Source organism: Lonchura striata, chromosome 5, assembly GCF_046129695.1.
Source record: "Lonchura striata isolate bLonStr1 chromosome 5, bLonStr1.mat, whole genome shotgun sequence".
Classification (NCBI taxonomy): Eukaryota; Metazoa; Chordata; class Aves; order Passeriformes; family Estrildidae; genus Lonchura; species Lonchura striata.
The window spans coordinates 63,897,824-63,925,819 of record NC_134607.1 but is presented as its reverse complement, the minus strand read 5'-3'; the positions used below and the strand labels follow the sequence as shown (position 1 = coordinate 63,925,819).

The window sequence follows — 27,996 nt, the reverse complement described above, 5'->3', positions numbered from 1 at the left end:
CTTTTATTTGTGTGACTGCTTTTTAAATTAGTTCGTGTGGTTTGTTGATTTAATTCAGTGAGTACTTGTACATAAAACCAGATAAAACCAGGCTTACTTCTTCGTTTTCATGTGCTCAGCACAGGTTATTCTACAATTTCCTAGATAAACTTTTGTCATAAAATAGTCAATTTTGTTGCAGATATGGTTTTGTTTTCCTACTTCCATGATCAACACTGTCAATTAAATTAATTAATGATTATTGACAGCAATACTATTCCTGTAAGTAATTTCTAAGGAATGTTTTGGCAATATATGCACCATCTACAAATTAGTTCCATAAGATGCAATATCCCATGAACAATTTATTGGGCAAATACTCTATTAGAAAGAGAGAACTGAAAAGAGCTGGTACTATCTGAGTGAGCTACAAGTATAATAGATTTTAGTGGTAATGTACATTTTGTACTATGATGGAGAAGTAGATAATGGAGCATTGAAGGATAATGTTTTTTCTAAGTGCCAATGAAGCATAGTCAGGGATATTGAACCAAAATCTTAATAAATTAATAAAGCAAGATAAAATGAATCTGTCAGATTGGTTACAGAGCTAAATGTTCAGTCAACAATAAGATATCTTAAGATGGTGAATTTTATGAATCTAGATAGGCATTTGGGGTATGATTTCACGTCCCAAACATCACTATGGAATGAACAGTCAGCTGAATTAGTATTTGCTTTTTTTTTTTAGAGAGATTCTGGCATAATATAAACACTTCTTGGTTGCAATTAAATGTTTCTTCCACAATTTTAAATTTATACTGCATCATATCTGAAAACATAGCAGTAGAAACTCAACATTTTTTGAAAAAAAAAATTGCTTAATTGTTTTTGCAGAATAATTAAAATGAGTACATCCAGGTTCCATCTTCAAAGAAAAAAGATTATTTCTGAAGTACCAGGTTTATATTAAATGCAGATGATTGCAGGACATCATTTTAACTTCTTTGATGTACAAAAAAAAAAAATCACTTCTGCACACTGGAAGCTGCTTCCAGATCTGCCCTTGAAGACAGATGTGAACTTTCCACTTCATTGCCTAAATGTTTTTTTAAAAGAGCTCCATAAATGGTTCTTTTTACAAGCAGACTGCATATTAATCTGGTGTCAAAAGCTTGGGAATTGATTACATGGACTATAATACAGATATGATAACTTCTGTTGTGTTTTAGGATGCAGTTTGAATTCTCTGGGCCATACATCTGCAGTTATGATCTCTGTAATACATTCTTCATGCTTTTATATCTGCAGCTCTCCATAACCCATTTTGCCAAAGGTTCTTGCTTTCTGAGGTTATTCAAAATTTCTATAAAATTATAGCATAATTTGTTTTGTTTTGTTTTGTTTTGTTTTTGCTCAGGCAGATGCATATTTTACTAAAAGTTTGTTGATTTTTTTTTAATTGGCTAACATGACATATATGATTTAAAAAATAGAATGTAAATGCAAATTCCTAATTTAAGATATATAGTTTAATAAAAATATGAGTAAGTTTCTATTCTAAAGATATATTTCTTTAAAAGACAAAAAACCAAATTATATCCTGGTTTTATAAATTATGAGCTAAGGTGAGAGCGCAGTAGCTAAATTGTTCAGGTGCCTCAAAACCAAGAATTAAGAAACGGTTTTGAACAGTTTTACCAAAAGGCGGTTGTATTTTGTTGCTTTGGTTTGTTTTGGTTTTCTTTTTTTTTTTTTCTTTTTTGTTGGCTTGGGTGGTTTTGGTTGGTTATTTTGTTGGTTTAGTTTTCTTCATTCTTTTTGGATTTTTTGGTGGAAATTCTGATAATTTTAGGAAAATAAGGAGATTTAGAGATCACCAACAAATTCCGTCCCATTGTTTTGTTTTGGGAATTATTTTTTTTTTTTTGGAAAATTCTATTTCACTGGTTTAAGAAAATTCCTTATAAGAGTATCCTGAGGTGAGTGGAGAGCTTGCAAGCAGCAGAAAGCTGTGGGTCTGTCTCTGAAGAGGAATAAAAGAACAGTAAAAGTGGCTGTAATATTTTTGCTGAGGATTGTTACACAGAAAAGTGGAGGTGCTGCCTGGTGAGACCCTTACTTCACTTTAATTATCAGGGTCTCACCGGCCATGTGAGGGCTTTCATAGCCCAGAGAACAAAGATGAGCTGAAAGTTTTGGGGTTTGGGTGGGTTTTTTGGGAGGTTTTTCATGTTGTGTTTTTTTGGGTTTTTTACCTTTCACTTTTCATCAAACCACTGAGAGCTATTGACTCCTCTCTCATTTTTATCTCCAGATGTTAGTTCTTGACGTAAAAGAGAACATACAATTAAATTAATTAGAAGATGACATTAGTATCACTTATCCTGGAAGACTGAGGGTTAGATCATGTTATTTATGTTATAAACAGGTTGTTTAAGGGGGTGTTTCAAGGATTGAGCAAATGCTTCAAAATTAATTAAGACTTGAAAATTTACTTTTAATGAGAAAATAAGATCAGTCTATTTTGAATAACAGCAACACATTTGAAAACATAAAACATAAAATGAATATTTTTCTTATTTGTTTATTTATTATTTATGTTAAGGGTTATTTTTTGCCATTTTGATATTTTAATGAGAGATGAAAATATAGAATTCAGTCCAAGGTTTGGAGAATTATAATTTTTGTTTGTTTTTGTGACAGATGTTAATATTTTGGAATTAGAACTGAAGTAAGAGGACTGTGTTCTTCTGAAATGACAGAGTAAAAACAGCAGTTTAGAACTCAATAACTATTTACATTAAAAGTATTTAAAAATATTTCTAAAACTCTTCAACAATTTTCAATTTATCTAAAAGTTTTACTAAGGACACTTGAGCATCAACTACCCTTTTAAAACATGGTTCAAGACAAGCCATGTTTTCAAGATAAAAGTTAACCTTCTGTACAATTTCTGCTGTCATTGTAAGAATGATACAAATATTAACCACAAGAATAAAGTTTGCCAAAGCTGACATAACAACAAGTAGGACAATAACAACAAGTAGGAGAATGCAAAAAATTGCAAATAGAAAACGTGTTATTTCACAGTAGAGCTGTATTTATTATCTTTTTAGCACTATTGTTGTAGAGTGTTATGTAGTTTAAACCAAAAGCTATTTCTGTGACAAAGTAACTGTGAGTATAACTCTTATTTACAGTTAAGTTTCATGGTGTGGGAAAGGGCTGATCTTGTATCTTATGCATATCTTAGTCTTGCATTAAAGATTACATTTTTAATGTTTTAATATGATTCTTTAAAATATAAGTATAATTAAAATTCATATTTTATCGAGCTTTTGTTTTTGTATTTTTATGCCATCTAAGAGCCAACATGTAAAAAATTCAATGGACAGAGAAATTATTGGAACAATAATCTTTGAAGCTAAAGAAGTTCCCCCCATAAATTTAGTTATCTTTCTAAGAAATGCTGAAATGTTGAGAATAGAAAACACAGTGAAACTAGAAAGATTTTGGCATTTAAGAATCAAATCTGTTGAGAATAATGGCCCCTTCTGGACATAAAACTCTGTGTATATAAGTTCGTTTGGCTTCCTGTGTGCTGCATAGCTCTGTATGTGTGTGGATGTCTGTGCATCATTCATGCATATATGAGTGTAAAATTATGGATCTGCCCTTCCCCTGAAATATTTTTGAAGATGTATGGAGGGATCTTCTGTCTTCTCATCAAGGAGAAATTCCGAATCAGCTAAACTATATAAGTAATTGTTTAATTAGTGTTAGACCTAATAGGTGAATAGTTGATTTGAGAGTATTCTTTTTCATTCTGAAGATAGCAAAAAGAAGTGAAAGTGCACTAAGGAATGCAAGGAGGTGATTTTGGAGGCACTTCATTTTTCACTGTCTGTGTAAGGCTTTTTTGCCACTTTGTAGTGCTGTGTGTATTTTGATACATGAGAAAAAAATTATTTTTAGAAGGATAAAACAGATAATTTTCAAGCATAATGTGTCTATAACTTGCATTGCAAGTCCACTGGGATTTTTTTGGTTTTTTGTTGTTTTTCCTTTTCCTAGATGTTAAGAAATGTATTTTCCTTTTATATTTAATATTTATGTTGAGAGTTAGCAGTACGTTTGTTTTGGGCAGATTTACATGGGTTTAGATTATTTTGTATTTTCTTTGCATAATTTTATGGTGTCTCTTGAAAGTAAACTCAAGCTTATTATGTGTGATTGCTAGAGTATATAGGATTTATTTCCACATTAAACACCAAGAAAACATCTGTTTAAATCATACTCTAGTATCATAGTATGTTATACTTTTAAACAGATTGCACTCATGTTTCTGTACCAAATACTGAGAAGAATTTTTAATGAATATTGCTTTGTAATTTCCCAAGAAAAGTATTTTATTTTTTAATTCTTCTTGTACATATTTTCCAAACTATGGGAGAACACAGCATGCACACCTTTTTGAGTTACAAATTTTGACAGGATTTTCCTGCTGACTAAATGGAACATTCTCTTTTAAAACAATCTTTCCAGTGTTTTCTATTATGTGGTGGCAGAAAGGCAAAATTGTAGGCAGGAAAGTGTAAGGTCAAACAATGAGCAGGACATACAGGAAAGATCATTGTCAATTAAAACATGCCCCCACAGTCTCCCTGAGAGCTGATCAGCAACGACCTCAAAGGAGGGTGAAGGCAAGAGACTAAAAAGCTTATTTTTTACCTTTTGCACCTGCACCTCATCTCTAGCCTTGCCTTTCCCCAGACTTTGCACTGCATTGCCTCAAGGCTTGGGAATTGGTCTCTTATCAGTAAAAATGGTCACACCTGCTGATAAAGTGTCATTCTGCCCATGTGCTGCAAAAGCAGGCGGTGGCTATTTCTGTGCTGCGGTGCTCTGCCATCTCTGCACACTGCCCATGGCAGGGAGGTCAGCGTGGTTTGCACCTCCTCATTTTAGGTGTTTAGGAGAAATGTTCACGGGGAAGAGCTCCAGAAGCTGCTGTATGTCCTGTGTGCTTCTCAGCATGTGCCATGTCACACAAAGCTATGCTCATCCTGCACAGGTGTTGTATCTATTTCCTTTGTTTATTTATTTTATCTCTTTACTGCCATGGCAGCTGCCAGCATATCAGAAGATGGTTACATGCAAACTTCTTCCTGTATCTGTAGCTAATAATTAATATAATTTTCCAAAGCCAGGTCCTTCCCTTTCTGCTTGTCATGGTTTGAAACTGGAACAATGCCAGTGCCCCCATGAAAATGTGATCCCTCCCTTGAATGCTGTGAAGTGGAATCTAGAACAGAGCAAAGCAGGCCCAAGCTTAATAACAGAAAAAAACTTTATTAAGCTACTACTACAAAAGAAAAGAGAAAGGAAAAAAAGGGAAAAAACCCACAAAGATCAAATTAAAACCTTGCAAAGCATTCCTCCTCCCACCACCCAACTCCAACAAACCACAGTGAGACACAATCTGGACCCCAATCAGGTTTCCACACTCCAAACAACCGATACTCAGTCCATCGAGGGAACAGAGTCTCTCCTGTGCCACAGACCCCCCAAGAAAACACAGCTCCACATCCTGTGTTTCCATGTCACACATGGCACCGCCCGGAGAAAAGTTTGCCATAGTGACCCTTCTCCTTTCCATGCACAGTGCTCTCACCACAATGCATGGATGGTCAGACTGCCTTTAGGATTTTTCCTTTCAAGGATGCCCTGCCAAGAGGGGAGAAAACAACAGTTCAGTTTTTCATTGTTTGGGACCACAGCGCCCCCCGTTTTCCCCTGGAGCCAAGGGTTCAAGAACAGAGATCTTCTTCTCTTCTCTTTCCTTTGAGAACAAGGGGGCGCCACCACAAACCCCCTAACCTTTTCTCCATTCACTCCACTTTTGTCTTTCTTCCCAGCTGAAGCAGGTCTCTTGACTCACTGGCATCCTCCCAAAACACAGTCTCTCTTGGAGGAGAAGATTGGTTCAGGTTGTGGCTAACATGGAAAAGTCCAGCCAAAAGCCACTCCTTGTCCCCCTCCCATCTAGAATTCCTCCTTCTAACATCCCAGGGTCCAAAGTGTCCCTCTTCCTCTCTTTCAAACCAAGAAGGGGAAGAAAAAATTCACAAAGCTTTCATTTCTCAAGAAAGGGTTAAAAGTCCGAACTCCCAGGGATGGCTCGATGCCCGGACTCTGGCAACTCCCACGCACTGGGCACCTTGCAGCTTACTCGCGGTGGAATTGCTGACAGAACTGCCGCTGTCTCCTTCTCTCTCTCTCAGGAGAGAAACTCTGTGCGGGGATGGAGACATCCCAGATTTCTTCCACCCTTCCATCTGCAGGGGTCAGCCCGGTTCCAGTCCTTCCACCACCCTTGGGCCTACCTTCGTCAGGCCATGAGCCTTCCCCTCCCCACCCAGCCATGGCCGGGCAGGGGAGAGGCTGCACTGCACGCTGACCAGAACCAAAGAGAGCGAGTTCCCCTGGGAATTCTGCTTTTAACCCCTCTGTGTTCTCAGAGGCGTGTCCACCTTCAATTGATCAATATCCAAATTGACCTCTTCCTTATGGAAAAAATTCTCTTTCCGTGTCAAACCAAGACACTGCTGGACCTGTGTCCACTTCATTGAGAACAGTGTGTTTCCTTGACTATGAATTATCCCCCATTTTTTTTGTCTGCTTGTTTCTTTGCCTGTCACCTTCATTTTTCAGGCACCTAAAGTATTCAGATATCTTTCACATGACACTGAAAGCAAACATTATACATAAATAATTGCTAATAAACTTTAATTATAAAGCCATGTAAAATAAAAATAATGGATGAAACAGATATGTACACTGCAATTCTGATTAAAATATTCAAATAGAAGAGATGAACTGAAAAGTGGAAAAAGAGTCTGTGAAACTGTCTTCAAGTATTTAGAGATTTTAAATATCAGACCATTTATTTAAGTATCAGATTACAGATTTAGGTCTTCAGGCTACTATTTTAAGAAAGGTTTATCTTTGGACTTTAGTGTAGGCTCTGAGCAAATCTCATATTCATCCTTGAAGTGAGGTCTGTGTGGAGCACAGTTTGCTGCAGGCTCTTTCCCTAATCAGACATAGATAAAACAGTCAAGACCACCAACACTGTTCATATGTGGAGAGAAGATCCCATAGCTTGCAGAGTGAATCTGAGTGGCCAGGGTCATAACTTTAGGTCGTCCGTTAAGTATTGAAAATTTAGGTTAGATGGGACTGGATGGAGCTAAGGCGTAAAAAAAAGATTAAAAAATTAAAAATCACCTTTTCCTCTTTAAGTATTTACATTTCTGTTGATAGCTCTTCACTTGAAGCATATAGATTCTTCTTCATTAAAAAAAATAATGCATTATCAGGTAATAGGGACCAAAGACACACACTTCAATCTGTCTTAGCAAAGATTTTTGTTTTTTCAAAGCATATTTTTGGGATGAACTGCAAATGTTAAAGATTACCTGATTTGCAAGAGCAAACAAAATGCCAAGTGGCTTTTAAGAGAAATGATGTACATCAGTTGTCTCTGTGTTTTTATTTGGGATGACCAAAATAAAAAGTTCTTACAAAGAATGGTTAAGGTGTTTATATATATGATCCATTAAGATTCAGATAGAAAGATTGCATTTGTAGTTTATAACTTAATACATATTATGAGATGTAATAAAAATAGCAGCTCTCATTCTTGCTACAGAACCTAGTTCCATAGCTAAGATCTGGTTTTCGAACAAAAACAATTTTCTCTGGACTGTCTGTAAAAGGTCAGCATTGAACACAGAATTGAATAGACCACAAACTCTTCAGGGGATGGTGTTGTTTGTTGTTTTAGCGCCTTCTGTGACACTAAACATTTTGTCAGTTCAGAACAAATAATAGCAATGGTGGGATGGGAATACTCACGTATTCTGCTGACCAGTTTGTGGGAAACAGTGATTCAGCTGCTAGGAGGAACAGAAAACAGTTATTCTTTGAGAGTGTTGTAATAAATGTGCAAAGGAGCACAGTGGGGCTTCCCAACATCTACAAGCCAAGAAGGATTGCAATAGCCTAACATTTTTAAAGCTCTGACTAAACTGGTTTATAAAATAACTATTTAATAAAACTGTATTTTTACCATAAAATTATGACTTCAGACACTAATACAACTTTGGATTTATTTGTCTATAGAATGTACAAAAATCTTTAGGAAATACCATTCTATCAGAGCAAGTTAAGAATAGCATTACTGGGGTCACATGCTGCTATTCATTAATGCACAACAGCGTGGTCATTCGTCACGTTTGCAAGCAACCCAAAATCATTTTAGTCATCTAATTGGAAATTTCCTAAAAGAACCTGTGAAAGAGAATGTCATTGCAACAATTTTTATCTGACTCTGTTTGTCAGATATACACTGAAATATATTTATGAATGTGACTATTATCTTCTTATCCTGCCAGTAAATTCTCTATCTGCACTGGTTTTGTGAGTGAAATGAGAAGCCAAAAATAATACAGAAGCCCCTTTGAGATGGACTTTGTAGATTTAAAGACTGCTTAATAAGACAATTGTGTAGTCATTGAATTGTAAAGACAGAAAGATGATTTTCATGTGTACCTCATTATAAAAGTCATTATTCAAAAATATCTTAAATGTTTTGTATACAAAAGGCTGGCCTTTAATAATGCCCATATCCACTTCATGGTTTTTTCCTTCACTGGGGTTGTTTTTGCCATGGTACCAGAAGAAGTACTTATGGGTACTAAAGTAGATGTACTGAACTGATCAATGGGAATTTCTCTGTGTAAGACTGAGAAGGAAGGATCATGCCTTTGTTTTGGGCAACAGCACACCTACAGCTAAACCTGCCAATACAAAGGAGGGCTTTTAGTCATCTTGTTATAATGATGCATGATAAAAACAACAGACGTACTACAGTGCAGTTAGATGCAGAGGAAAAGCAAATACAGTGATGTTAGTCCCTTGTCAGTAAAAAACAGTTATTTTTTCACAGTTTTAGTTCATTTGCATCTGTGATGGTGTGTGTATATATATATATATATATATATATATATATATACACTGGGGATACATTTCTGTGCATTGACAGCATAATTCTAAGTCTCTAAGAGATTTCAGCAAAATAACTAAGGGAAATTAAAGTATACACAGACACTATGCACATAAAAATCCCATTATCTCTTAAATTTAATTGCTAAAATAAAAATTCCCATACAACAGAGCAATTGCTGACAAAGCACAAAACTTGAGCTTTTTCTGAAGGTGCTGAGATGTATCTTGAAGTAAGGTAAGGGTATACACTTTTCAGAATTGTCATCACTTGACGTAGGTAATCTTTGTGTTGCCATACGCTGTATTTCATCTGTACATAATAGAGTGAAATATTCATCAGTCCCAACCTTATTAAATTAAGGAACAGGTTATTCCTGACACGTGGAAGAAACAATGATTCCTCTCTACTTTTCTGGTAAGCTGCTGCAGTATTTACAACTTTATCACTTGGTGTGGAAGAAAAAGAGATCATTGAAAATAAAGCATTTTGTTTCATAGTTGTGATGGCTTATAAGTAAACATATCAATTAATAACAGAAATAATAGGCTGAGATAACTTAGTCTTCCTCAAACACATACTGAAACTATTTGAGAAAAAAATAAAAGATGGTATTTTGTTTTGCATTGTTCAGAAAGCAATTTCATTTTGGTTGCAACTTTAGCAAATAAAAAACCACATTCTTAAACTGAAAAGGTAACCCCTTCCTCCTCCTGCCTGCTGACAAAATTCTTTATTCTGCAGGGATTTTTACAGATTTTTGGGTGGGGTTTTTTTGGGGTTGTTTGTTTGTTTGTGGTTTTGTTTTGTTTTGTTTGTTTTTGTTGTTTTTTGTTTTTTGGGTTTTTTTGGTTTTTTATGTGATTCTTTAAATTAATCTGAACCAGTTTTTGGGGATTTCTGTGATCTCTGGTGGCTAAAAGACACCTTAATGCTTAAAGTCAACTAAATTCTGCACATCTATTTAATGCTAATGATATAATGAATTCTGCTTATGATTACTATTACAGAAATGCAGTTTTTAAAACTGGTAGGATTTCATGAATCATTGAGTGATTTTGTTGGCAATCACATCATATATTGAAATTAACTGTGTTTCTCTGTACCACACTCCTATTGTATTATATGCCAAACTTCAAATCACTACTGGCAAGGAAGGTGTACTAATTTTAAAGCTAAATTTGTCCATGGACCATTTATATCCATTTGGTTTGCAGCCAATATACCTTTCCTTCCATATAAGTCATATTTGTGAGATTCATTTCCCTTGGTTAAATTAGCCACATTTTTCTAACCTTTTATCCAAAAATCAACCATCTGACTAAACATTTGTTTGCACATAATTTCTCCACTTGGGGTGGAATCCAAAAATAAGTTTAATTCCTAAGTGACATTTTAGACAAAATTTATGTGTAAATTCAGGAGAATGAGCCTGGAAAACTACCTGTGACCTCCACAGACGTTATATCTCTGAAAACCTCTCTGCATTTTTCCTAATTCTGGATGCCACAGAGGCTCCACTGTGGACCCTGTCTGTGCCAAACTTGCTTCATTTAGGCAGTTATGTCCTGCCTGCCTGACATTGTTTGGATAGAGAAAAAGCAAGATTTTCGTATTTTATTTTTGTTTTCGTTTTTTTTTTTTCTTCTGCCAGATCTACAATCTAATTTTGTGGTCATGCTCTGGATATTTATGTTTCTCTATCAATCTATGCAGCATAGGTGGTAACTTTTTTATATGTAGGTCTAACAATCTGAATATTTATTCTAGAGGTAGGACATCTAACTCCTCAGTTTGTGGGGGATTTGAATTTGTAGATCACACATCCCAAAGAAATGCTGAGGCCAGCATTCCCTTTCTAGATGGGAATTTATCCTTCCTTCACTGCTTTTTGCTCAGGCAGTGTCAACCACAGGCAGAGCAACACAGCAAGGAGGATGTACAGACTTGAGGAGTACAGAGCAATTTGTGGGTGAATACACACAGCAAATGTATATCAATGAAGAGTTGTTAATATTAACATATTCACTACCTCAGTGAGGCCTTTGGATAGTGTCTGCTGGCCAGACAGTCACCAGTCATGTCAGCAAATAGAAACTTCTCCACTTCCTTGCACATACCAATCAACCTTTGCACTTCTTGAGTTGTTACCATCCACTTCTCTGTATTTTCCTTTTGGCTTTATGCCTCTTCATGTGAATATCTTTTTTTCCTGAATTTTTCTCCTTGTGAAACTATGTGGTTTTATTTTTTTATTATTATTATTTTCTTATATCACCTCATTTTCTTTAAAATACCATCTCGGCAGCCTTTGTCTCAATAAAACTGAGCTGAGGATTCTGATCTGTACTCTACTAGCCTAGACCTTGAATCAGACATCTGAAACTCTGAGCTGAGCCTTTCAAGAGTTCCTTCACTCTTTTTGTTTGCAGAAAGGGTAATTCTGTAAAAAGCAGGGCAGATCTTTTTCTTGATGACCAAAAAACAGACATTCACAGTGAAAGTTAGACATATGCCCTTTTCATAATGACATTTGTTTATTAGAAAACTGTGTGAGGAGAACATAGTGTCAGAGTTAGTTTGTTCTGTCCAGCAATATTGGGTTGTAAGGGTTGCCAAAACCAGGGAGAGAGATGTGGATTCAGGGTATTAAAGCACTTGTATCACTTGTAGTGCCAATCATAATGTCTATGGCCAATTCAGGAACCAAAGGGTGTGAAGAATTCTGGAAAGAACTAAGAAGATTTATCTAGTGAAGACTGCTAAAAGAAGATGATGTCCATTTCCCAAGTCCTAATAAATTTGGGTTGACAGGCTAACTGAAGAGATATCCTTAGGGAAAAGCTTGCATTCAGGGCATGAGGTTAACTGAGGAAAAGACAAGTCTAAGACTGAGGCATATGACTTCGTGGTACAACATTTGATTTTACAGAGAAGCATTCTGACAGAGAATGAGGAGCTAGAGGCCTGATGATATAATTTTTGTACATTCTTTTGTGACCAAATATCTGCATGGTAATGATAAACCATTATATGAAACACATAGCTTTGGGAGTAGTATGTGTAATGCTTATACAGCAGCACTGAAAAATAAAGTGGTAAATAGATGCAGATATAGAAAAAGTCCAAGAGGACAATGGCAAAGTTAATTAAATCACTGGATATCTGGCTAATTCCAGGTTATTTCCCTACCATCACATTCATCATTATGGCAGAAAGGCAAGTCTGGGAGTTCCATCTTTGGATAAAATTTAGTGCATTTTGCCAGTCTGCTAATGATCAAATTCCTTTCTTCATGTTAATTGTCATATTTTCCATTTTGAGAGTTCTGTGTGCTCAGCACAAAGCATAGTCTTTGAGTTCAGAAATTTACTCCGGGGAAAAGACACTGAATAGGGACAGTGAGCAGTGGAAACAGTGACTGGGAAACTGTTTTGGGTTTTAAACACTTAATACTGTTACTAAAGTTGCTGAAGTTCTTATAGGCATTCAAATAACTGAGTCTGTGAAGGATTTAAATGAGGGAAGGGGAAGTGACAATGGATTTGAGAAGGAGCAGTGAGTGGGCTGCAGCTGAGAGGTACAAGATGGAATCTGCATTAACAGCAGAGCTAGAAGGGCCAAGTGTAGATGTACAGCCAAATGTAGGTAGAAAAGAAACAAACATAGAGACCCTAGAAACGGGATATAGGAAAATAAAAATAAAAATAGGTCAAACAAATGGCACAATCTGTGAAAAGAACATGTGAATTTAAAGTATTAATTAACATGTTCATGAAGAATACCTATATAGCAGTAATTTTTGAACCATGGATTATTTCATGGCAGAAACCACTTCATTATGTTTTTGTGTAATTAAAGATGGCTAAGGCTAGATTCTAAGAAGCTTAATACATTTAAGTACTGCCTTATTCTCCTGCCCTGTGCTGACTGAAGCTTTACTAGCACAAGTAATAATGGCATTATTTCTGCTTTTATGTTGGGAAATGAGTATTTTTTGGGCTGAATAGATAAAGCAAAATCTGCCCCCTTTTTATGAGTTTAAAATCTTTTTGGCCCTCCAATAAATTTAAAAAAAAAACCCTATAATAATTATTTTTCCAACTTTTTAATGTTGATCTTTACAAACTTTATGAGAGAACAATCAAAGCTACTATGAAATTGGAACTTTTTTTCAGTAGTCTTTTTATCCTAAATGTTATCCAGTATGTTTAGCCCATTGCAAACTTCTAAGTCTATTGGAAACTTCTAATAATAATATCATGATTTTCTATGGGGTAGATTTGCTTAATGGAGCATTGCTTCTATTTTCAGTTTATTAAAGACAGTACACAAGACATTTATGGCTTCCAATACTTTTTTCTAGGAAAAAAAGGAAACTGTACTAAGAATTCCAGATAACCTCATCTAAAAGAAATATTTGGAAGAAAAGTTATATTTTGCACATTCATTAAGAAAAAAAAATTGTATTTCATAATTAGTGCTTCCTAAACAAATGATGTGCTGTTGGAATCCTTTAACTCCTAAGGAGGAGAGTAACACATCCTGAAGGATTATGTTTAAATGCTTTTTTCAACAGGAAAAACTAAGCCTAAATTATATTTATTAGTCTGATACAGAGACACATTCAACTTGGATTTGCAAAGGATGTAGTAGGTGTTAAGGGAGACTACTGATTCAGCTGATAAACTGCATTTATTTGGACAATATTGTTTGGTGCTATTATTAAATATTTTTGTGTCAATTACTAGCATGCTTGCTGGTTTGGTAATTTCTATAAAAGTAGAATAATAAATACACAAGACAATCGTTTGATGGCCTGAATGATAGTGCATATATTTATGCTTTGCTTGTACCTAAAACAAAATTTGTCAGACAATTTTATACATTAAATAGCCTCTCCTTAGTTGCTTTTCCATAAACTAGCCCATATGAGCTGTTCTTAGGATTTTTGTCATATCATCCGTGTTTCTTGTAATTTATATATCACTTATAAAAATTGCAGATCAGCTATTTTTAAATGTAGATTTTATTGCACATTATACACCACTTATCCACTAGCGAAGCTGATATTGCACTAGTGAAGTAAACCTTCATTAGCTATTCTAGTATCCAGAAGAGACTGGTTTTTTCTTCCTTTTCTTTTCTTTCAGTGCCTTTCTGTGCTTAAAAATTTCTTTTGCTATTTTAAAGGTACTATAAACTAAATCCCACTGGAAACAGTATGATTACTCCTCTCATGTAGTAGCTAGGCAACTGGCAAGGAAATCTTTTGCACAGATAGAAGCACTTGTCCTTTTCATCATTTTTGGGAGGAGTAAAAGGACCCAGTGTGCAGCAGGGATTTAGCAGTAAAGTGAGCAGAGAGGTGATCTTCCTGTTGAGTTCCAGTCATAATTAATTTATACCTATACAAAATTTCAAGAGGGGATTTCCTAAGAGAAACACAGAGATCCATGAGTGCCAGTTAGTCCTCTTGTTCTCAGGCTAGCAGAATTATAGGGATCTATTCATAGATTATAGGGGCTTTATAAAGAAATATATATTAGAAATATTTAAGTAAACTTTGCACATATAGGTCAATGATACTTTGGAAAAATGTTGCTGATAATTTTCACAGTGCCTTTTTATATTTGTTCATCTTAGCTTTCTGGAACCTGATATGCTCCATTTCTGGAATGGTGCTATGGATCTTCCTGCAAGAGTAGGAAAGAAAATAATAACTTACCAGTATGCATAGAATTCAGATGGAAAGAATTCAACTGTATCAGCTGAAAACACTTTATGATTTTATTGTTACTTTTTACAATAAGTAACTTAATATATTTGTTGTATCACAGGTACAGGAATGGCTGTGTTTAAACTGCCAGACCCAAAGGGCAATGTCAGGACAACTTGGAGATATGGGCAAGGTGCCACTTCTGAAAACAGGTCCACAACCAACATCCAAACCACCTGCTTCTCCTCAAAAACGGCCTGTGCCTGCTGCCTCCCATTCCCCTCAGAAGACTTCCACACCGCCCACTCCAGCAGCAGCAAAGCCAAAGGAAGAACCAGGCGTTCAGAAGGAAGCTCCAAAACTTCAGCAGGGGAGATTGGAAAAAACATTGTCAGCTGATAAAATTCAGCAAGGAATTCAAAAGGAAGATGCAAAACCTAAACAGGGAAAACTTGTCAAGGCACCCTCAGCTGATAAAATCCAGCATGCTTCTCAGAAGGAAGATCCAAGGATTCAGCAAACAAGATTAACAAAGACAGCCTCCTATGACAGAGTTTTGCAGGAAGTTCAGAAAGAGGATGAAAAACTTCAAGAAGTAAAGCTGGCAAAAACATCCTCAGCTGATAAAATTTTGCATAGAGTTCAGAAGGAAGACATAAAACAAGAGGCAAAATTGGCAAAGGTGCCCTCAGCTGACAAAATTTTACAAGGAGTTCAGAAAGAAGACCCAAAACTCCAACAGATGAAAATGGCAAAGGCACTGTCAGCTGACAAAATCCAACCTGCAGCTCATAGAGAAGACACAAAACTTCAGGAGGTAAAATTGCCAAAGGCAGCTTCAGTTGATAAAATCCAACATGGAATTCAGAAAGATATAAAACTTCAATATGAAAAAATTAAGAAAACTTTATCGGTTGATAAAATCCAAGAGGAAGGTCAAAAAGAAGAAACAAAACTTCAGCGAGGGAAACTGTCAAAGACACCTTCAGCAGATAAAATTCCTGCAACAGCAGCAGACCAAAAGATACCCCTAAGCACGCTGGAAGAAGTTAAAGAAACTGTGCTCCCAGAAAAGACCACACCACATCCAGAAGACAAAAAGGAAGAAATTGAAGCTGAGATTAAAGACCATGTTACTGAACAGAGAGCAGAAGTTGAAGCACCTTATAAGGGACTGCAGGCTAAGGAGCAAGAAGATGTTAGGAAAAAGGATTTGACAGCTGGGATTTCACAAAAGGTTTTGAAAGCTGGAAAAGCTCCAGAAGATGAAATTCCTGTTCAAACAGCCCCTTTGCCAGGAACTGACCACGTGGAAGCAGTACGAGAAAAAATAGTAAGTGTTTTTCTCCCTCCCACTTCCCATTCTCCAACTTAGAACCTTCCTGCTTTATTGTTATTCCCTTTACAAAATTATTCTAAATGATAAAATCAATTACTCTCATCGAACCAGTTAGTCCTATGCTCTACGTGCACATTTCAAGGTTACTTGTCTAATTGTAAGTCTCAAGCAGTTAAGCATTTGAAACTAAGGCAAAGCTACTGTTTTATAATTTTTCCAGTATTTCAGATTTATTTACTTTGATCTCTTGACTCTTCAGACCTCAAAGATTAATTGTTGAAATTTGAGTGTTTTCACAGTTCTCAATCCCAAAAGGGAATAATCTGAGAGAGTAACATGTATGGTACTTTGCAATAACAAAATATAATATAAATTTTAGGAATACTTTGTAATACCTGAGCATGGTACATGAAAGCATGCAATCTTTACATCATTTTACTATTTAATTGGTTTATCTCATATAGACAAGTACATTCAGGTAGGGTACTTGTGGGCTCTCAAGTAAGAGGAATGGGTGAGTTCATGATGGCATGTACTAGAGGTCTGTATTCAAGTCACTTTATCAGCTGAAGAGAATAGCCTGCAAAATTTGTTGAGAAATTAAAATTTAGGGGGTTTTGTGTCAGCACTGCAAATTAGGTGCTGATTATTATTATGCTATGAAAGTGGTATGTTATGAGGGCAGGAGTAGGCTTAGGGAAAGTGTTTAACCTTTGCCAGAATTATGTTTTCAAATTATCCTGGTCAAAAAGGTCAAGGGTTTGGTTGATTTTTGTTTTATGTATTTCCTGGTGTTAGTTGAGTTATTTGGACAGAAAAATATTATAATTCAGAAATTTTGCTTTGGAAAATACTATTTTTATAAACCAAGTCTCCTGTCTGAAATAAACCTCCTATCACATGTTAAGTTTACTGCTCTTGATCATATCAAGAGTTATGTTGCATGATTGTAATGAGGGAATCCCTGAATTATGCTTAGAGTAACATAGCCAGAAATCCTACCTTTTGGACCAAACAAAAAGGAGATCTGGGAAAAGCCTATTTCAAATTGTTCAGCATTAAAAATAAAGAAGGTGTCTCAACTAGCTTGTGATTACTAAAATTAACTCTGATTTATTTTTAATTTTTCTTTATTGAAGTACCTCAGTGTTGTCTGTGCTGTTCATCAAACATTGCTAGACACAGGTCTTTCCAAGAGAGCATGTGATAAAAGTGGAAGAGGTGATACCAATTTAGATATCACACCTTGCTTCCATTTCACTAGGTAAAAGGTAACATGTACATATTGAAGAATATAATTTACATGTATTTCAGGGTAGAATCATATGGAGGATTTGAACTAGGTGTATTTTTAATTAGGGATGCAGGGGAAAGCCTTTCTGCACTTGACAAACTACTGTAATTTTATACTCAATTCTGTGAAAATGGTAGTTACTAACTCTTCTAGCTTTCCAATAATAGATAATCAATTTTCGCTATCCTATTTTTCACTTAAAAAAAAAGGTAGCAATAAGTCCCTGAAACCATGAAAAGGCTAAAGTTCTGATTCAGTACAAATAGTTATTCAGTAGAATAATCCGTGGAAAATCATAGGATCATTGAATAGTTTGTATTGGAAAGGACCTTAAAGTTAATCTCATTCCAACCCCTCTGCCATGGGCAGGGACACCTTCCACTAAACTTGGTGGCTCAAAGCCCCGTCGACCTGGCCTTGTGCACTTCCCTGGATGGGATATCCACATCTCTGGGCAATCTGTGCCGGTGATTCACCACCTTCAAAATAAAGAATTCCTTCTTAATATCTAATCTAAATTTGCCCTCAGTAAGTGTGAAGCCATTTTGCCTTATCCTGGTCATACTCTTGTAAATATTCTCATTTTGTCCTTTTTGTGGGCTCCCTTCAGGTTCAGGTGAAATCACAGATATCAATTGAATGTAGAGATCTGGTATCCTTTAAAAAAAAAGTGACTTCAATATTGAAACATTTTAAAATATTTGAGTTTCAAAGTGTGGTTTAAGGAATCATAAAGCCTTTTTTTTTTTCTTCAAAGCATTTTTTTCAGTAATATTTTGAAATATCTTCAAAAGGTTTTTAAAGAATAAACTGACTGCTCATGTTTTACAGAAACTGACTTTCCCGAGAAACTGTCTTGTAATATTGACTATTGACATGTGTAATAGCAGTTAGCTGTTGTAACAAGGATGCCTAAAAATCTTGGAGGTTTAATACATGCAGTTTGTCAGTAGCTAATTGCCATCTTGTAACTCAAAAATTTACACAGAGGTAGTTCAACATATCTGTATGAACCCATTATCATGTTGTCAATTGGCATACATTTGCAATGTATTGAATACATATATATATGTACCCTTATTACTACCTTCTTATGATTACTGAGGAATGATCACGTGCTTCAGTCGAGTAACTGGATAAATATTAATATTGTGTTGATTTCCATCATTATTCTAACACATGCCACAAAACACAGCCCAGAGAGGTAGAAAAAGGAAGATAAGAGTTGTCTTTAAACAATTTTTCTGGACACAAATAAAATGTTTCAGTTTGAAAATATAAAATTGAAATGCATATTATTAGAGTTTAATAAACCATGTTTCTTTTCCACCTTGTGAAACCTTTTTTTTTTTTCTTTTTTTTTTTTGGTGTAGATATCTTTAATTCTTCTATAAACAAACTGACCTTTTAAAAATTATGAGTTCCTTTGCAAAATAAAATATCTGTCCTCTGCAACAGAATATAATCTTGCTAGCTGTAAGTACTTTTTTTTTAAAAAAAAAGTCTTTGTTTTCTTTTAGGCATATTTTTCTTTTAATAAATTTCTGGATTGATTTAGTAACTGATGGAACTTTTTCATAGAATGACAGAATCATTATGGTTTAGAAAGACCTCTAAGATCATGAAGTGCAACCATTAGGTCAGCACCACCACCTTCACCACTAAAACATGTCCACAAGTACCACACCCTAAGATTTATATTTTCAAAAAAGAATAGTAAAAGTGACGAAGAGTACAAACAAATAATATTTATAAAGCTAAAATTTCTAATACAAAATAGTTGTAAAATGAATTGACTCTGGCATCACAGAAATGCCACTGGAATAGCATAAATACAGTTTAAATTAGATAATTTTTAACAGTAGTTAAAGAGGTTGCTTTGCTGTTTTAAAGTCTTGTACAGACTGCAACTTTTACAAGTCTCCTTCTTCCTCATTTCTCACGAAGTTTATTTAATCAATGCCTGTTTTAGAGCTAAATTTGTCCAGTCTTAAAAACACACAGTAGGCAAACTCAAAGGAAATGCCATTGAAATATTCAGAAAAGCCCAGTACTTAGATGTGTACCAAAGTACTTCCTAATTTACACAAAAAAAAGGTATTTTTTATTTAAATGCATTTTTTTTTCAGTCTCAAAGAGTTGTGGATCCTTATCAACATTGTTTCAGCAATATTTTGTTATTAATCTAAAAATCTTACATTTATGACATGCTTGCAAGTTTAACAATGGTGCTGTCTTTGTGGATGTGATGGCCAACACTGCAGAAAATAAGTTAGCAGTCCTTTAAGAATAGATGTGGCTATATCCTAAGTCTCAGACTACACAAAATTTGGAATAAAAGCTCAGAGACTTTTCTTGTAAGTATTACTTATTGTAAGTTACATGCATATTGATCTCAAATCATGATATACAGGATAATTTTTGCATGTACCATGGTGCAGGCAATGATGCAAACAAAAACGTTAGAAAATATATTAATATTTTGGTAACCTTAAAAAGAAAGTTGTTTTTTTCCTCATCCATTTTATTTCTAGTGAGAAATTAAGTCTGTCCTTATTGTAGATCTTTTTCTTCTCCTAACTGTGCTAACAGCAGACTTTCTCACATTCAGTTTCCTGGGATTCGTAGCAGTCATTTATGTCATTCACTGAGGTTCAACACCAGGGTAGGCAACAGCTTTATTCATTGCCATCTCCTCTGGTTTGGGCGCAATAGGTATTAGCTATTGGACTCAGCTGCAAGGAGAATGGCTGAAGCTGTTCCATGACCAGTTAGTTGTTCTCTACCTTTTTCTCTACCCTGTTCAGTCAATGTCTTCTGTCTCTGCTTTGCAGCTGACAGTATCACATCATCTTGGAGAACCAAGATTTGAGAGGTTCACATGCACCAGATCGATGCATTCTGTCCTGGGAAACCTTCTGAGCTTGAGCAATGTTTGCATTTTTAGTAGCTCTTCTAAATTGATCATAATGACTTTTGTTGGATATGTCTTCATATAAATTAATATACTGGTCATAAATGAAAAAGTAACATTCAAATGTCATAGGTGATGTTTCAGTGAGGAGTGTGCTATTTATAGAGGGAAAAATCATTTTGTTTTAATGATATATGTATTTTTGAAATATAGCAAAATCAATTTCCCTTAAGAACTATTTTCTTTAATAAAGGACTAAAATGGAAATATAATATACAAAATATGAAATTTTTATTTTTGCTTCATTGCTGGCTTTTTGTAAAGACCATACATAATTCTGTCCTTAAGGGCTGGAGAATATCCAAGACTAGATTTTTCAGAATATTGAGAGCTGTAGGCTTCAAATGGTGATGCCTTTCCAAAGTCATTGTAAGTACTGCAGATTTCTCCATGTTTATATATTAATCACAGCCTTCTTATTCAAGAAGTCCTTAGAAATGTTTGTTTAAACATTGGATTTTTATTTGCAATGGATTTTGCTGTGACATCAGATATTTGAATTTGCAATATTGATTATAATATTGATAAGAACAAATGTAGTTTATATTCAATGTAGTATCTGATTTTGCAAATCATATAATAAATCACTCCTGTGAATGATGATTAGTTAATAAAATACTAAGTAGTATACACTGTAATAATAATATATATACTTTAATACTAATATAAATATTAGTGTTTGAATGTAGGATTATGTTCAAAGTGATATGTCTAAAAGCAAAAACACATAACTTAAATGTAAATTAAATCTAAACCTGATTGATTATAAAAAGTAATATGACTGACTATAAAAAAAATATTTGGGTTTTGATATTTTGACCCTAAAGGTAACTTTACTGTGAATAAACTTTGATAATACTTGTAGTTTATAGCAACTTGAGTGTAAATGTAATTTAAAATTATAATTAACATTCATGATAATTTTTCTAGTATATTTATTCCACAGTATTTTTAACTGCTTTTCAAATAATCATGTTATCAATGAAGTTCATAAATTAAACCTTTAAATAAATAGTTTTCTCTAATTCTGAAATCACTGACTTAAATTAGCAAAACTAGTAAATTTGACCTATTTCTATTATTGAGATCCCTAACAAAAATAAAGATCACATCATATTATTAAAATCATGAGACTTTGGGATGCTTGTTCTCAAATTGCCAGTAGATTTGGGGACAGTTTCTAAAATTGTCAGCTAATAGCAGAGCTAAGGTGACCTGTATTTTGGAGAGGGAACTGTGTTTTAGCCAAACAATGAGGTACATTCACTAAGTACAGAGCATTTCACAGCTGCAAGAAGCAGGAATGAAACTGGCCTAGAACTACTTTCCATAGGATATTTTTAGTATTTTTGTTATTTATAGAAGGAAATAGAAATGCTTGTGGGTCAGAATGAGGTAGAAGGATGGGAAAGGTAGGCTGACTAAGGGTGTTTAATTAGGGATGAGAAGGAAAACATTGGTTCTGATGGTCAGTCAGGAATGCCTGCCTTGTTTTCTTCCTTTAATCAATGGCTGACCATCGTGCCTTCCTCCTTGCAATTACACTGCCCTACCAGCAGCTTACTCTGCACAATTTACCAAGAAACTTTTTTTTTTTATGAGGTACTCAAAAAAAATTTATACAGTGCCCAGCCATAGAGGACATTCTAATATATGGGGACATTCCAAATGTCATTAAATCACGCTTCAGTGCTCTATGTATTCTGTTGCATGTTGAAATATGTAATACTTCAATCAACAAAATTAAACCATGAGAGCAAAATTTGAGAAGATTGATCTATTTCTAGCCAGTTATAAAATGTTGAATGGGCAAAGAAAGGAGCAGACTCCAGAAATTCTGCAGATATTTGTCATGCTATATGACATTGTATCAAAAACCATGTAGACAGCTTTGAAATATAGTAAATAAAATCTTCAAATAAATAAACCCCTGGGCAATTGTCCCATGCATGTGTGATCAGATGGTAGGTTATCATTCCTAAGTGTTCTTAAAACAATTACATTTTATATTGGAAAATAAAAGTGAAACTAGTAAAATCAGTTGCCAGTGTGGATAGCCATGAAAAGCTTAGGTAAAATCAATGCAAAAAATCAAAATTCAAGGAACCTTTTTGTATTAGTCTAATAGCTTTGAATAGGAAAATTAGTGTTCAGTCTTCATCTGAGGCATGAACTCATTCTTTAGAAAAAAAAATTCAAATTTTAATTGCCAGGAAGCATTAGAAATTTATATATAAATATATACACACGCGTTATGTATTTATTTTTTTAGGAAAAGGAGGATGACAAATCAGACACATCAAGCTCTCAGCAACAGAAAAGTCCACAAGGTCTGAGTGACACCGGGTATTCTTCTGATGGGATATCAAGTTCACTTGGTGAAATTCCAAGTCATATCCCCACTGATGAAAAGGATTTACTCAAAGAAACTAGTAAAAAAGTCACTGTTTCACAAGAAAGTCCACCAAGCCCCTCAGATCTAGCTAAATTGGAAAGTACTGTACTCTCAATTTTAGAAGCTCAGGCAAGCACTCTTTCAGATGAAAAATCTGCAAAAAGCAAAGACCTTTCTGAAACATATGGTGAACAGACAAATGATCAACTTAAAACAAAGCCTTTGCCCGTCACTCCAGAATCTTACAGTTCAGATGAGGAAGACTTAAAAGCTATCAAAGCAAGTGAAGGAACCATTGTAGAAGAGGGCAAAGGAACTGCCTCCTCCCAGGCAGACTACAAAGAAGAACATGAAGGAGATGACATATCAGTAAGAAGACAGCAACGCTATGACTCTGTGGAAGACAGTAGTGAGAGTGAAAACTCACCTGTCCCAAGGAGAAAAAGAAGAACAAGTGTTGGTTCTTCAAGCAGTGATGAGTACAAACGAGATGACAGTCAGGGATCAGGTGATGAGGAAGACTTCATTAGAAAACAGATTATAGAGATGAGTGCTGATGAAGATGCTTCAGGTTCTGAAGATGATGAATTCATTAGAAATCAGCTCAAAGAGATTAGTGCAGCTGAAAGCCAAAAGAAAGAAGAAGTGAAAAGCAAAGCCAAAGGAACAGCTGGAAAACACAGAAGACTGGCACGGAAAAGTAGTGCAGGCTATGATGAGGATGCAGGAAGAAGGCACTCATGGCACGATGATGATGACGAGACTTTTGATGAAAGCCCAGAGCCAAAATACAGGGAAAGCAAAAGTCAAGACAGTGAAGAACTTGCAGTATCTGGAGGAGGAGGCCTTCGACGTTTCAAAACAATAGAACTAAATAGTACAATAACAAACAAATATTCTGAAGTATCTGAACCACAAAAAGGTATTTTATATTTTGATGAAGAGCCTGAGCTAGAGATGGAGAGTCTTACAGATTCACCCGAAGATAGATCTAGAGGTGAAGGATCTTCTAGTCTACATGCTTCTAGTTTCACACCAGGTACATCTCCTACTTCAGTGTCATCACTTGATGAAGACAGTGACAGTAGTCCTAGTCACAAAAAACTGGGAGGGGAGAGCAAACAACAGCGCAAAGCAAGGCATCGGACACATGGTCCTCTTCTTCCCACTATTGAAGATTCTTCAGAAGAAGAAGAACTACGGGAAGAGGAGGAACTGCTAAAGGAACAAGAGAAACAACGTGAATTAGAACAGCAACAAAGAAAAAGTTCTAGCAAAAAATCTAAAAAGGATAAGGATGAACTCAGAGCCCAGAGGAGACGGGAACGTCCAAAGACTCCACCAAGTAATCTTTCTCCCATTGAAGATGCATCTCCAACAGAAGAATTACGACAGGCTGCAGAAATGGAAGAGCTGCACAGATCTTCTTGTTCTGAATATTCACCCAGCATTGAGTCAGAACCTGAAGGTTTTGAAATCAGCCCAGAAAAAATAATAGAAGTGCAAAAAGTTTACAAATTGCCTACTGCCGTATCTCTATACTCGCCAACAGATGAACAACCAGCTGGACTCCCAAAAGAAGAGAGTGGTCAAAAGACATTGAAAAGTGCTGAAGAGGTATATGAGGAGATGATGCATAAGTCCAAATCATTTCAAATGTCAAATGAAAAAGATGAAGTATTTGAAAAAGAATCTTTATATGGTGGAATGCTAATAGAGGATTATATTTATGAATCTTTAGTAGAGGATTCTTACAATGGAACTATTGATACTAGTCTTGTTATGAGACAAGATGAGAGCAGTGAATATATACAACAGAGAGGAAAAGAGAAAAAACCAAGAGCTTCAGAACAGGTCTATGATGAACTACAGAAAATTAGTGATCTAGAGAAAGACTACTATAGTGTTGAGACTTTACATACGCTTGTGCCTCAAGAAGATATTGTTTCTAGTTCTTACATTATCCCAGAAAGTCATGAAATAGTTGTATTAGACAGCACAGTAACTTCCACCATTGAGGAAAAGCATTTGCTAGATGCAGAAGCTGCTTATGAAGAGCTTATGAAAAGGCAGAAAATGCAGCTGACCCCAGGGTCTAGTCCAACACAACCAGCTTCAGATTTCATTCCCACATCTGATACAAAGGTATCTGGTGGTGGAGAAATAGTGGATAGTACATCTTTAACATCAAGCACTACTTCAGCAATCTCAGATGTATCACCTGTCAGTAGCACAACACTTTCTATTCCAGATGTTAAAATAACACAGCATTTTACAGCAGAGGAAATTGAAGATGAATACTTAACAGATTATGCCAGAGAAATTCAAGAAATAATTTCTCATGAAACATCAATATTAACATACTCCGAGACATCAGAAGGTGCTGCATCAGTTTTACCTTCTGATACAGCTTCATTAACATCATCTACATCTTCAGTTTCTACCACAGATAGTTCCTCACCTCTAGATAGTGCAACCACAGGTTTTGTAGGTCCTGCAGATGGTGTAAGTAAACCAGCAGATTCTGAAGGTGTCAGGATAGTAACACAAGTTCCCTTGACATCTGCAAAAGAGTACTCTGAAGTGAGCATGCCTTATGAATCTATTGCTGGAGCCACTAAAAAACCAACTCTTGAATCAGATGCAGAGAGTGTGCAGCAAACTGCAGTTTGTTTGCCTGAAACTGCACCTTTAGTGGTGGCAACTACAGTTACAAAATCCAAGGAATATGCAGCTGACATCATTACCTTTGATACCTCTAAAGCAGAGAAGGAAGCAGCTAGAAAAATCAAAAGTACAGTAGAGGCTGGTAGTGTCAAAATTCATCATGAAGAGCCACACAAAGAATTGGGTGTTGACATGACAAGGATTGATTTGACTAATATTGCATCTGAGCAACCACCTATATGTATAGCGCCAGTACCAGTTACAGAGCCTGCATCACAAACATCTTCTGTGCTCACTCAAAGTGTTGTAAGTAAGACCAGCACGGTCTCTGTGCCTTCCTCAGCTCCTGCTGTTTCAGCCAAAGTATTCTCTCTTTTTAGAAGCTCTTCTTTGGATTCTCCTGCTCATCCTCCTCCACCCCCACCTCCTCCTCCTCCTCCACCACCTCCTCCACCACCATTACCACCACCACCTATTTTACCCAAGCCAGCCATTTATCCCAAAAAGAAGTCACAGATTAAGGCTCCAGCAGCAACAGCTCCCACAGTGGTACCTCCAGTCACAAGTGTTCCAACACTAGAGTCCACAGCTGTATTAAAGGATCATGTGGTGCCTATCACAAAAACATACACCCCAACACCACCTCCTGTACCACCCAAACCATCCTCCATTCCAGCAGGGCTTGTTTTCAGTCACAGGCCACCTGAAGTAACTAAACCTCCAATTGCTCCTAAACCAGCAATTCCTCCACTCCCAATAACTGTTCATAAGCCAGCAGAAACACAGCCCAAGCCAGTAAGTTTGTCATTGACTTCAAGTATGACTCTAAATTTGGTATCCACAGCTGAATACAAAATACCATCTCCCACTTCCCCTTTGTCTCCGCACTCTAACAAATCTTCACCAAGGTTGGCAAAACCCTCACAGGAAACCTATGTTGTCATCACATTGCCATCTGAGCCTGGAACTCCCACTGAAGCTATAACTAGCCAGGCTGTTACCAGCTGGCCTTTAGAAGCACCTTCTAAAGAACAGATTCCCCAGCCTATGCAACCAGTTTTTACTACAACCATGAAAACTATGGATATTCAAAGTATGGCAGGTCAGAGTATGTATATTTCAGGTGCACTGCAAGGTATTCCTATGACAACACAATCAACTTTTGAAAAAATACCTAGTTCAAAATCAGAAGTAGTAACAACAGACATAACCAAGACCACAGTGTCTGTGGTTAAGGGTCCAGTGCCTGGTTATGGTTTAGGTAGTGTTGCTATTACTATACCTCCAGAGCCACTACATATTGTAGACCAACCCAGATACAGACAGAATGGAAGATTCCATCCTTTGGGCGATGTCATAGATCTTCGCACTTTAACTAAGATGGACATTGAAATGAGAGACAGCTGTATGGATCTCTCTGCTGTTTCCATGGATGTAAGAAGACAAATGCCAGCAAGTGACACAGGTGGACGGCCAGTAAGTACTGTACAGCCATCCATAATAAATCTTAGCACTGCATGTGTTGCTGACACTCCTCTGCCTGCAGTCACTGAGACAGTGACTGTAATGACTTGCACTGCCACTGTGAGCTACACCACCAGCACAGACAGCCTCGTGGATCTGGGACACGCGATGACAACACCGCTTCAACTAACAACATCAAAACACTTTGAGCCTGCATACAGAGTAACAGGCAGCCAGGCCTTCTCTGTAGGTAGAGATGAAGTGCCAATAAATTTATCTCTAGGTACTTCAACACAGGCAGTGACATGGGCTACTACAAAGCCTGTTACTGTACCACCTGTTGGGGTTACAAATGGTTGGACTGATCTCTCCACTTCTCAGGAGCCAGCAGAGAGTGGAGCAGTTGATCTTAGCACTACAAAATCCCACAGAACAGTAGTAACAATGGATGAAACTGCTTCAGGTATCATAACAACAGTAATAGAAGATGATGAAAAGCCTGTAGATCTGACTGCAGGGAGAAGAGCTGTCTGCTGCGATATGGTTTATAAATTGCCATTTGGTAGGAGCTGTACAGCACAGCAGCCTCCTACGACACTTCCTGAAGATCGCTTTGGCTACAGAGATGACCATTATCAGTATGATCGTTCAGGGTCATATAGTTACCGAGGAATTGGAGGTATGAAACCATCTATGTCTGACACAAATTTATCAGAAGCTGGACTATTTGCATACAGAAGCAAGAATAGCTTTGATTATCGTGTTGGGGCAACTGATACAGCAGTAGATCTTACTTCTGGAAGAGTAACTACAGGTCAGTATGACACAGCAGCAGACCTCTCTTTGAAATATAATTTTGATGTTCCTCACCTCATTTCAGGATAATTTTTTTATTTTTTTTTCCTCTCCTTCTGTTATTTTGTTTTCTTTTGGACAGTGTGACAAATTATTCCGGATTACACGTGTTTTTCATTTCTTCATTTTACATATGTGTTTGCACAGAGGTGCCTGCATGTGCCTGCATGTTCAGAAATGCTATTTCCTTCACATCTAAAATAGATCATTAACCTGAAGATTTGCATGCGGTTTCCC

The 27,996-nt window shown here is 36.1% G+C and overlaps 1 protein-coding gene across 8 annotated transcripts in view; it reads left to right on the top strand.

The window, feature by feature from the left end:
• PCLO (piccolo presynaptic cytomatrix protein) overlaps window positions 1–27,996 on the top strand; it is a 318,646-nt gene that overhangs the window by 121,298 nt on the left and 169,352 nt on the right. For all 8 annotated transcript variants that reach the window (XM_021539594.3, XM_021539592.3, XM_021539591.3 and 5 more), the window contains exons 4-5: window positions 14,893–16,104; window positions 22,651–27,718. In XM_021539594.3, coding sequence (XP_021395269.2) covers window positions 14,893–16,104; window positions 22,651–27,718 — 6,280 coding nt within the window. The remainder of the gene's footprint in view (window positions 1–14,892; window positions 16,105–22,650; window positions 27,719–27,996) is intronic.